Source organism: Meles meles, chromosome 9, assembly GCF_922984935.1.
Source record: "Meles meles chromosome 9, mMelMel3.1 paternal haplotype, whole genome shotgun sequence".
NCBI lineage: Eukaryota > Metazoa > Chordata > Mammalia > Carnivora > Mustelidae > Meles > Meles meles.
Window position 1 is genome coordinate 74,774,167 of NC_060074.1, and position 12,582 is coordinate 74,786,748.

Here is a 12,582-nt window from a genome sequence, read left to right on the forward strand (position 1 = left end):
ATGAAAATCAGGCTCAGATTCCACACCTTCGTCATCTTGTATGACCACATTAAGAGGCAGGGATGGTTCACTTTCCCCAATTGCATTGACAGCTTTGACGCGGAATTCGTACATTTGGTGTTCATCAAGATCTTCAACCAGAAAAGATGTGGTTGGGCAGAGTTGCTTGTTAACTCTTTCAAAGTTGGGTTTGTCGTGACGCCGTTTTTCAATGATATAGCCCTGGATGGGGCTGCCACCATTGCTGCGGGGCTCCTTCCAGTCCAGGGTGATAGTGGACTTCGTCCTTTCTGTGTATGTGAGCCTCTCAGGAGACGTTGGAGGACCTTTAACCAGAGTTGAAATGACAAGCATCAAATAAATCGTCATAGAAGAGACAGTACTTCCCTTCAAATTAATTATGTGAAAAATTGGTTTCTGTCTGGCATAACCTTCACATCCATTTTTAAAATCCTTCTGAAAACACATCAGTTACCAGAATGATAGGCATTCATAATAGGCAGACATTCTCTTAGTGAGGTTTACAGTCAAAATTCTTAATTAGAAATAAAAAGACATGTATGCCTTTGTTATTTTTACCATTTTAGATCTTTTATAGCTCTGTCACTGGGAAAGCTTCTAATCCTAATGAAGTAGAAGAGAAGGTCTGTGAAGTTTTGCTTTGGATGACCAGCTGAGATCAAAGTGTTTCCTTTACTAATAGACAGTGGATATGTCTACCGAACTTTGAACCAAGTTGCCTCTAAGTGTGGGTTTAAAATGGAATGGAAAGAGAATTTATGTAAAGCTGCTGTAGTTTTGTGCCCAAAGGACACAACAAAGAATCAGTGTGAATGCTAAAACTAGACCTGATCCCTTCCTGTTGACTGTTAATGCAACCAGAAGCCGAGCTTTGTGGTGGAAGCTCAGCTCTGTTCTGATAACTCTGGTAAAACTTGACATACAGTGGACGTATCTGAGATGAGCTGTCACAGTGAGGTCGTAATTTTCTTTTTTTGGTTGGTAGGGAGGTGGTGGTGGAGGAGGAATAAGGCCTCTGTTTCTTGGGGAATGGGTCATCCTCACAAATTTTGCTTTCTTGGTTGGGATGTCAGGATGCATTTCCAAGTGTGTGCGATTTTAGGGTTTCACATTTGTTCATATTGTTTAAGAAGATTTCCTTTGGTTAGATATCTATTCTCTGGTGGCTTTTCCTATTCTGGGTCTCCATATCCTTCCAGTGTGGAGACTACCTGAGGACTAAAGGAAGACTAAGGCATTTATTGTAAGGCTGTTGTCTATTCTGTAATCTTTTAAAAATAGTGGATTCCCTTTAACTACAGAAGTATTAAATGAATTACTCCAGGGCATTCTATTGCAGCGATATAGTATTTCTAACTATTTTTTAGGCTATTGCTAAGCTTCAGTAGATTCAGGTTTTTCGGTACACAAAACTGTGTGTGGATTGTGCAAAAATTACAGTGAGCCAAAAATGACATTGAAATTATAGCAAAAACGGTATTCTTAAAGTTGCTAGTAGTTACTTGATTTACCTTTCTTATCACTCTCTAGCTATAGATCATGGGACTGTTAGGGAGTTCAATGCCATAAGGCTCAATAAATAAATGACATAACTAGAAGCAAACACAAAGAAAACACAATAAAAACCTCCTTTACCTAGTGGATCCACTGCAAGAATTGGTCCTATTTCAACAGGAGGGCCACAGCCAAACTTGTTCTTGGCAATCACACGGAACATATATTCTTGCCCCTCAATGAGACCTGTGATGTCACATTTAGATCTCTCGGTCTCAATTGGTTGTCTCCAGGTATGCATCTTAGCATCTTTTCTTTCAATAATGAATCCTGTGATTTCACTTCCTCCATCATCTGCTGGATCAGACCAGTTAAGTAAACACATCTTTCTATTTGTTACAACAGGTTTTAAGTCAAGAACTGGTCCAGGAACGTCTGTAAAATAAAATTAACAAACAAACAAACATAAAAAATCAATGCGATAAATTGTATTACTTAGGAAAACCCTCTGAAAATCCACATAACATTCCTTACCAAAAACTTCTACCCTGGCTGCTGCAAATTTGGAACCACAGCTATTAGTAGCTGTAATCACATATCTGCCATGGTCTTTTCTCAATGCATTCTTGATAATTAGCTCAGATTTGGTTCCAACATTCTCTATTACAACGCGGTCTTTATCCAGCTCCCCTTCTTCTATGGTCCATACTCTGGTAGGCACCGGACGCCCAGTCACCACAGCTGGAATTCTAAGTGTCTTTCCAGCCATTATTTGTATTCCAGCTTTGACAGAAACATCTAGTTCCACAGTTGGAGGCTCTGTTTTAAAGAGAACAGTAATACGTTAGCCCAAGAAAGATGGGGGAAAAGTCTCCTACTAGGAAAATATCCATAATGTTATCTAGGGAACTCTTAGGTTACCTTGTGGTTCAGCCACAGTAACAGGTCCTGTCTCTCCCGGAGGTCCTTCACCTGCAGCGTTGACAGCACTCACTCGAAGTTTATAATCGGCACCCTCTCGGATTTCTTTGACAGTGTACTGACGGGTCTTGATCATCTTCTCTGTGCAACGTGACCATTCATTTGTGCCAACCAGCTGCTTATCGACAAAGTAGCCAATAATTTCCCCCCCACCATTGAAAGCTGGGGGTTCCCATTCTAGATCAATAGTTGTAGAGCTTGTGTCAGTGACTTTTGGGACAGGTGGCCCAGGTGGAGCTGGAATGAATGCAGTTACACAATCAGAACTCACTGAAGCTTTTAAAATGCACAATAACTTACTCTATCCACTTTTTTCCAGAACGCATTGCAGGTAATATGGGTAAGTACTGTCTTGTGAAACTTTTAAGTTATATTTATAGATGTTTAAAATTTTACTTTGTGACCCAGCATGTGTCTGTAGTCATTGTTAGTATTTTGCTTGTTTTTTTTTTTTTTTTTTGGTAAGTTTCTTTAATTTTTTTAAATTTAATTATTTGACAGAGAGCGAGCACGAGCAGGTGGAGTAGCAGGCAGAGGGAGCGGGAGAAGCAGACTCCTTGCTGAGTAAGGAGCTTGACAGGGGGCTCAATTCCAGGACCCTGGGATCATGACCTGAGCTGAAGGCAGTTGCTTAACCAACTGAGCCATCCAGGTGTCCCCTACTTTTTTGGTAAGTTTAAGGTATACAACATGATAATTTGATACGTATGTTGCAAAGTGATTACCACAGTGTTGGTTTACACCTTCATCCCCTTACACAATTATCATTTTTCTTTTTTTTAGTGTTAACATTCAAGATCTACTCTCAACTTTCAAACATATAGTACTTAATTAAGTGACTTAATTATAGTCACCATGCTGTACCCCACTCTCTTCATGAGAAATTACTTACAGATTGGATCATGTGCTGTTTTGGGATCTGAAGGGGGACTGAACTTTCCAGGTCCAGCTGCATTTTCAGCACATACTCTGAAGACATAGGTGAGTCCTTCTAATAGGCCTTCTACATTGGTTTTCAAAGAATTCAGAAGGCTTCTGTTGACACGAGACCAGTGTGTACTATTAACCTCACGTTTTTCAAGCCAATAACCCAAGATGGGACTTCCATTATCTTTTGGTTCATTCCATTTCACGAGCATACTGTTTTTGGTAACATCTTCTACAATGGGCTTGTCGGGTGCATCAGGTGGTTCTGATAAAAAAAAAAATTGCATATTTGAATTAATTCCCTAGTATCATAAAAATTCAAGTTTAAAAGCTATGATAATGTATATACCCATGCATATGATAAAAAGGCAAAGTGTAAATGCTAAAAGAAACTTACCAAATGGATCTTTGGCTGTAAGTGGTTTGGAAACACATGGTGGTCCAGGCCCAAACCTGTTTTCAGCTCTTACACGAAAGAGGTACTCTTTTCCTTCAATTAGTTTTGTCACTGAATATTTGCAGTGTCTAAGTGTTGCAGTGACAGTAATCCACTCTGAGTCAGGTTTTGTCTTGTCTTTCTTTTCCAAAGTATAGTTTATAATTTCACTGCCACCATCATCAAGGGGTGGTTCCCATTTGCAGAGGACAGAGTTCTTTCTAATATCTTCAAATACAAAGTTGATTGGTGGTCCTGGTGTATCTAAAGTTTCAAAAGACAGCAGTGATTAAAAATTTGTGTCGAAGTGGTGGCTATGGAAAACGTCCATGTCAGCATGCCCCTTTAACACAAACTTCTGTGTTTTTCTAGTTCGGTCTTCATACCACACTAGCTAATAAACAACAAGCTTGGGTGATTTCGTATACATAGCCAGGAGGAAAAATGGGTCGGAGGATACCTTGCTGAAGCTATTTCCTACTTCTTTGATCTCCCTACCCCCTGGCTCAAACCCCCTTTTTATGTCTTACTAAAACTCTTCTCTAGACTTCCTTCCATTGAGAAGTGTCATTTTGCCTACTCACCTAGCACACAGACAGTACAGGGAGCTTTGGCAATGCCATGGTCATTTTCAGCTTTGATCATATACACGCCATGGTCAGGTCGGAGAGAATCTCGGACGCGCAGCTGAGACTCTCCTTTTTTACTGTTGTCGATACTCAAACGTTCTGTCAGAGGCAGGACAAATGGTTCTTCTTCTTGAACTTCACCCTTCTTCCTCCTAATTGTGGGTGCTACTCGCTTCTTAATTTCTTCTGGTGTAATGACTTTTTCATCCTTTAGCCACGTGAGAGCAGGGTAAGGAGACCCAGAGATGGTTGCATCGAGTGCTATTTCATCACCTCGTTTCACCTCAAGGCTAGTTCTCAAAATGACCTTCGGGGCATCTGTAAGGATTAAAGACAGCAATTGCTTTCAGTTCTGATCAAAACATCTGACAAGACATTATTCTCTTTTACTGTACAATGGGACAGTGGCCACCCCATTAAATGAAACTTACCAATAGGATCTACAGCTTTGGTTGGAGGAGTGGCCCGAGAAGGTTCACTAATGCCAGCAGCATTTTCTGCTCGTACTTGGAATTGGTATTCCTTTCCCTCTTCAAGTCCTTTTGCTGTGTAGGTCAAGACTGGTACCAGGTGTTCATTGCATCTCTTCCATTTGTCTTCACCCTTAGCGATCTTTTCTATGATGTAACCCATGATTTTGCTTCCTCCATCGTACAAAGGTGGCTTCCACGTAATAGTCATTGCCTTAGCTGTAGGATTATGAACCTCAACATCCACAGGTGGATCAGGAGGCTCTGAAGGATAAGAAAAAACCTGTTAATATGTACATGTATAATATAAGCCCACTTTTTAAAATAAAAAAAATTGCATATTAATTCCTAGCTATAGTCTAACCGTGCCCAAACTTACGCTTTGGATCTTGAGCAATGACTGGATTTTTCAGTTCAATATATTCGCCTCCACCAATCTTGTTGACAGCTTTAACACGGAAGAAGTATTCACCATTTGGTATAAGATCTTTCACGGTCCAAGACAGTTTGTTCTCACCAGACATGACTGGTATATATGTCCTCCTCCCAGCCTCTCTGCGTTCCAGGACATAATGAAGGATTGGGCTTCCACCATCATATTCTGGAGGTTCCCAGGTTAATTTACAAGAACTCCTGGTCACGTCACTTGCTTTAATATCTTTGCACGGTCCAGGTAGGCCTGTTAGAAATAAAATGATACTTATTATTGTAAGATGAATAGTCAGCATGTTATAGTACACTCTTTTCCTAAGTGGTACTAGTCACATTTTGGGTGGGATAACCTTTGATGTGTTGGAGTCGTCCCCCATACATTGCAGGCCATTTAGCATCCCTGGCCCCCAATTACTAAATGTCAGTAGCCCCCAGAGTCTTTATTCCAAGCAAAGCTTCCCCCTCCACACACAAATTTCTAAATACCATCTGCATGGGACGGGATAGAAAATGTTACTGATCCTGGTGAAAACACTACGGAAAAATATAAATGCAATTATAAATGAGTATTGGCAATTTAAACTTTTGGGGGGTATACTCTTTTATTTAGTACTTCACATGCCAGTAATTACAACAGAAGTGAATTACTTTAATCAGATTTTTAACTGGCAATTTCATGTCTATAATTGCTTTGCTTCTTATATGGGAAGAAATAATCTGGAAGGACACTCACTTAGTTTGTAAATGGTCAACTCATGAAACCCTTTATACTAACACTGCAAAGTTAACTAATTTTCCTAACATGTGAAGAAGAATATCTCATATTTCATCAAAGAAAGATTACCTATGACTTTGACATTGATTGAGCCAGTTGCTGAGCCAAGCTTGTTCTCCAGAGTAATGGTATAAACCCCAGCATCCGCATGGACACTCTTGGGAACTTCAAGGTGTGCAGAGATGTGATTGTTCTTCATTGTTAATCTGTCACTTGCTTTGACTTCTTTACCATCTTTATGCCAACTAACAGTTGGAACTGGGACAGCTCGGAAGGGAACAGGAATGTGTAACTTTTCACCTTCAATAACAACAATGTCGTGTGTCTCCATATCAATTGTTGGCTTGCCTGTAAGATATTGAAAAGAGGGAAAAAAGGTATGTCAAAGTGCAATGTGTAAGCAAAGCCTGTTTTATTAATGATAGAAGAAACTGTGTTCTTACAGTCTGGGTCTTTGGCAACCACATTTTCAGAGATCTCAGATGGCTCACTGACACCAACAGCATTGACAGCTCTCACTCTCAGAACGTACTCCTTGTCAGGAACAACACCTTCTTCAACTTTGAACTTCAAGTCTTTTATTGGGCGGGAATTAACTCGCATCCATTTCTCAGTGCCTACTGGGCACATTTCAACATGGTATCCTATAATAGGACTTCCACCATTTTTCTCTGGAGGCTTCCAGGCGATAGCAATGTGCTTTCGCCCAGCATCAGTCACATGCAAGTCAAGAGGAGGTGAAGGAGGACCTGAAAAAAGAGTGCAACATTCACATGCGTGATCTCATCATCGAGCTGTAAACAATATCCTTTACATAACTGATACTACTTACTTGTTGGATCTTCAATTGCCAGGATTTCTGTGGGTTCACTTGGGTGACCAACTCCAGCTTCATTTTCTGCCCGAACCTGAAACTGGACCTCTGTTCCTTCAATGACATCAGTTACTCTGAAGTTACAGTCAGGTCCTGAGGTCTTTCCAGCTTTCACCCAACGGGTACCTAACTTTTCTTTCTTCTCAATAATGTATCTATTAAAATAAAGCATTTTATTAGCATTAATAGGGAAAACAAAGTTAAGAACGTTCAGCTGAGTATAGATTATTCTTTGTGAATTAATTAAAATTCTACCTCTGTATTGGTCGTCCACCATCATTTTTCGGTGGTTCCCACTTCAAGTCAACATGTCGCTTGGTTACATCAACCACTGCCAGAGCGTATGGTGGACCAGGGGTGGCTAGAAGCAAAATATTCAATGGTTAGAAAAACCAGAGGGAAAAGTGATAATCTACTACAAGTGGTATCACAAAGATAAAGTTAGAGAACATACTAAAGGTGTCTTTGGCCAGGACAGAGTCCTCAATTTCACAGTAGTCACTTTGTCCTATGGCATTTTCTGCAGCAACTCGGAACACATATAAAGAGCCCTCTGTCAGGGGGGTTACTGTGCACTTTGTGTCCTTGACAGTAGTGTCCACCGTTTGCCAGCCTTTTCGCCTCACGTCTCTCTTTTCCACAATGTAGTTGGTGATGGGGGACCCTCCATCTTTCTCAGGAACTGTCCACTTGAGGTCTGCTGTATTTTTTGTGATATTAATAACTTCAAGCCAGCGAGGTGGTGATGGAGGATCTGAAGAAGAAAAAGAGAATTCAATTTTTGAATTGTCCAATATTCAGTCTTCAATGAATTCTCTCGTAGTCACTAGGAAATCACATAGCAAGGATGAAATAATCTAGTAACAAGTTTTTCATTTTTCTCATACTGTAGTTCTCAGATATACTTTAGAAGAATTTATATACCTTAAACATCAAAAGAGAGACTTACATAGTTTTTCCCTGCAAAGCACAGGGTCACTGGGTTCACTGGGCTCACTTTCCCCGGCCTTGTTCACAGCTCTAACTCGGAATGAGTATTCCTGCCCTTCCATGAGACCCGTGAGCAAATGCTGAGTGGTGGGAACACCTTCAGCCACTCGGACCCAGTCATCTGTTCCGGTCTTTAGCATTTCAATGACATAAGACTCAATCTTTGCCCCTCCATCATGTTCTGGCTTTGTCCAGTTCAACATCAATGATGTTTTGCCTACATCTTTCACAGTTGGTTTTCCAGGAGGCCATGGAGGATCTGCAAGCAATGAAAGGAAACCATTATTTAGGTTTGTCAAAAAAGAAATTAATAGAAGCTTCAAAATAACCACAGAAGGATATGTAAATAATACCTATAGGATCCTTTATTAAGATTGGTTCCGTTGATCTACTTGGTTTTCCAGGTCCAGCAAGATTCTCAGCCAAAACACGGAATCTGTATTTTTTCTTATTGGTGAGACCTTTCACTCTGAATTAGGGACAAAGGATGAATTGGATACCATGATTAGCAGAAACCTCTGTGTATTTTACTCTGACGGGGCTAATTTATTTAAATTATAAAAGACTGATATTGAAATTTAACTGAAAAATATTTCATTATAAACTCAGATTTGGTCAAATGTACCGGTGTAATTATAGCATCTGTAATAGTGCTCCTTCTCATAATACTAGAAGACCACTTTGCAACTTACAGAAAGGCAGTAAAGAAATAAAGAAATGTGTCCTTGAATGGAATTTACATCATTTTTGAAATTATGTGGTAATATAAATGTAAAAATTAAATAAAATTAAATATAAAAAATAAATATAAAAATAATTAAAAAATTTATGGTAATGTGTAAGAATGTATAATCAAAAGGAATGCTAAAGAATGAAAAATCGTATATACTGCTATCTTAACATCTTGATGGAGATACTGGACATACCTAAATGTTGTGTCTTTTACTGGCATCTTATTGCATCTGACCCATTTATCAGTATCAGGATCTAATCTTTCAACCCAGTATCCAGTGATCGGGCTGCCACCATCATCGTCTGGCTCACACCATGTGAGAGTAACTGCATCTTTAGTGATATCAGAAGGTTCAAGGCGAGTTGGAGGTCCAGGTGGATCTATAGGCAGGATAAGAATATAAGTGTTACATGTCCCATATATAAAAATGACACCTAAATCTAAGTTTGACACAAGAATCTTTTTTTTTTTTTTAACATTTTTGACCAACAGATTAATGAGAAACTTACCAAACTGAAATTTAGCTATTATTGGAGAGGCCTGAACTGGTTCACCAACACCGTACATGTTTTCTGCAGCAACTCTGAAGATGTATTCTTTGTTGGGTGTTAATTTGGTTGCCTTGTAGTTTGTATCCTTGACAGTTGATGAGAGCTTGTGCCACACTTCGCTGTCGGTCGCTCTTCTCTCCACAACATAGTTTGTGATTTTAGATCCACCATCATCACGTGGTGGGTTCCATGTTAGAAGGCATGATTCGTTGGTCACATCTGTGATGTCAAAAGCGGCTGGTGGTCCAGGTTTGTCTGTGGAGGAGATTATACACTCAGGAAAAAAAAAGCATTTTTTAAAAATCCTGTTTGTTTTTAAGGAGTAACTGCAATGATTTTGCCCACTTTTGACATGACAGCCTCACTCACCCAAGACGTTCACTTCCACCACGGCAGTGGCCCGACCACAGACATTCACAGCCTCGATGATGTACGTGCCGGTGTCGCTTCTCTTACTATCCAAGATAGTCACTGTGGATTTCTTAGGAACGTTTTCAATGCTGATTCTTTTGTCCTGCTTCAGAAGCATATCAGCCTTCGTCCAAGTTATTTGAGGTTCAGGTTTTCCAGTTACAGTGGCAGGAAGTTCGATCTTCGTTCCTGCTTTTACGGTGAGACCAGCGAGCAGCTTCACATCAAGGAAAATTTCTGGAGCCTCTAAAATGTGAAAAGATTTTTTACAATGTTAGCAAGATCAAACAATTACAGGCAGAGGCCTGGTTAATAACACAAACTCCAACATACATACCCTGTGTATCCACTGCCTGGATTTCATCTGTCGGTTTGCTTGGTTTGCTAGGACCTTGCCGGTTCAAGGCCTTCACACGGTATGCATACCATTTGCCTTCTTCAAGACCAGTCACTTCCATTCTATCAGAAAACAAAACAGGATATTTTACGATACTGCACATAATCTGTAGTATTCATAATCTTTCTAAAATATATACCTACTCTTGACAGAAAACTACTCCTTAAATTAATTCTAGGTTGCTTCAGTACTGCAAGTAATGAAAACCCTGAAGAGGGGATAAGTTCAGCTGCACTTTTTAAAATCGGACAGGGGATTCTCAGTGAAAAAAAGTAACAGATTTTCTAAAAGAAAAACACCCATTTTAGTGAGTAAGATGAAACATTTACTCGTGTGCCGTAATTATAATTAAAAACATATATAGATATTAAATATAAATATAAAATAAATATATAAAACATAAAAATAAAAATAATTATGAAAACCTACTTTGTTTCTGCAACTGGTTCTCCACAGGCAACCCATCGATCTGAGCCACGTGGACATTTTTCAACTATGTAGCCTGTGATGCGTGAGCCACCATCATGTTTAGGTGGATCCCATGTTAGGAAGATGCTGTTGGCTGTTCGATCTCTCCATTTAACATTCTCTGGTGGGTCAGGTACCGCTATAAACATTTTAAGGAGAGTCAGTCTTAGGTCATCTATGAAATCTCCATGTTGCCAACCCATGCCTTTCCCTGCTCCCCATAACTTCGACTCCAGGTCTAAAAGCAAAAATGGTAATAAGAGGCTAGATAAGACATTGCCAAGAATGTACTCACTTGCAGGAACTGACATATTTACAGGTTCATCAACATATGCAGGTTCTCCAGGGCCACATTTGTTACGAGCACAAACTTTAAATAAATACTCTTTTCCTTGAACAAGATCGGGAACTGTGAATTCTAGGTCAGTCACGGAGTCTGTAACCTGGGACGAAGAAATACAATTACTTGTCTCCCAAAAACCCTTTCCCTGAGTCAGAAGCTTTTTATCATGAACAGGGGTACAAATAGAAATTGTTTTTGAATGGTAAGGATTATTTCATATTAGGGGAAATTTGTAGAGAAGACACATAACATTTTAAACCTAATATATTAAAGTGAAACTTTCCTAGTGTACAGAGGGCATATATTGCATGGAGCAGTGGGTGTGGTGTATAAACAATGAATTTTGGAACACTGAAAATAAAATAAAATAAAATGTGGCAAAAAGGTATTGATGGCAAAAAGGTATTGATTCTTTCCACTAGCTTGGTTATTGGAAACATGATTTTAAAGGTTTTTTTTTTTAAATTTATGAGAGCGCTTGTGAGAGAACGAGCAGGGGGAGGGGCAGAGGCAAAGGGGAAAAGCATGCTCCCTGATGAGCAGGGACCCCCCCCCCCCCAATTCTGGGCTGGATCCCAGTGCCCTGGGATCACGACCTGAGCTGAAGACAGATGCTTAACTGACTGAGCCACGTAGGTGCCCCTAGAAATATGGTCTTAAATCAAGGTAAAAAACAATACTGAGTATTGAGTAAATAACAGTAATAAACCGAGGAGAAAAAAAAAATGGTAGATTGGGCCAACTAGGATAATCTAGTAGCGTGAGAAGTCTGATCACCAGGGAGTCAAGTGCTCAGTGTCCTTAGAATGGCTTATAGCTTAATAGGCCATATTGGGTACTTATCAGGTACAAAATGAAAAGGTTAAGTTTTATTTTTTCATGAACTTTGTAGAAAATTTGGTAAGGCATAAAATAAGGCAATTATACCAAACCTTGGTTGAACTACCTCAGGAAGCATTAAGCATCAAGGCTCTAAGTTTTTGGTTCTTTTTTAGCAAGGCAAAGTGAAACCATATAAACTTTGCATGGCATCCCAGCATGCTGGGCTTTCCCCAACTCTTTTTTCTGGAGATGGCTCATTGCTGCTCAAAACTCACTTTAGTCCATGTTTTCCGGCTGACTTCTCGCTTTTCAACAACATATCCTGTTAGTGGACTTCCTCCATCATCATCTGGTGGTTCCCAAGTCAAATGTACCGAGTCTCTGGTTATGTCACCAAATTTCAGTTCTTTGGGAGCACTTGGGCGAGCTGAGAAAATGTAGTCAGAAATCAATATGGGTAACAGCTTGAACCAATATTTCTTAATACTGTCAAGTCACCTTATTTAACAAAAGTTTAGGTACTTACCAATTACATTGACATCAATTTCTCCAGAAATTGCTTTCACACGATTTTCTAATTTCAGTGTATAAATGCCCTTGTCTGGACGTTCACTTGGAGAAATGACAAGTTCAGCGTAGGCAGATAAGGTTTTAATTTTCACACGGTCCCCTGCTTCTAGTACTTTATCTCCAAAAGACCAGGTTGCACTTGGCCTTGGATAGCCTGTACTTGGAACCAGGATCGTGATAGGATGCGGGACAATAACTTCCAGACCATCTTTGAATGCACTTAAATCCATTGTTGGTTCAACTACCAAGAAGAAAAAT

The 12,582-nt window shown here is 39.7% G+C and overlaps 1 protein-coding gene across 1 annotated transcript in view; it reads right to left on the reverse strand.

Annotated features, from left to right (window-relative positions):
• Positions 1-12,582, reverse strand: part of TTN (titin) — a 274,251-nt gene that overhangs the window by 77,641 nt on the left and 184,028 nt on the right. Inside the window, 24 exon segments of the mRNA XM_046018787.1 lie at positions 27-326; positions 1,657-1,950; positions 2,050-2,334; positions 2,437-2,733; positions 3,389-3,688; positions 3,821-4,123; positions 4,444-4,806; positions 4,920-5,222; positions 5,338-5,637; positions 6,235-6,513; positions 6,609-6,914; positions 6,998-7,194; positions 7,295-7,400; positions 7,494-7,793; positions 7,989-8,288; positions 8,383-8,498; positions 8,956-9,142; positions 9,272-9,568; positions 9,683-9,970; positions 10,062-10,183; positions 10,551-10,728; positions 10,885-11,032; positions 12,030-12,181; positions 12,281-12,565. Coding sequence (XP_045874743.1) covers positions 27-326; positions 1,657-1,950; positions 2,050-2,334; positions 2,437-2,733; positions 3,389-3,688; positions 3,821-4,123; positions 4,444-4,806; positions 4,920-5,222; positions 5,338-5,637; positions 6,235-6,513; positions 6,609-6,914; positions 6,998-7,194; positions 7,295-7,400; positions 7,494-7,793; positions 7,989-8,288; positions 8,383-8,498; positions 8,956-9,142; positions 9,272-9,568; positions 9,683-9,970; positions 10,062-10,183; positions 10,551-10,728; positions 10,885-11,032; positions 12,030-12,181; positions 12,281-12,565 — 6,006 coding nt within the window.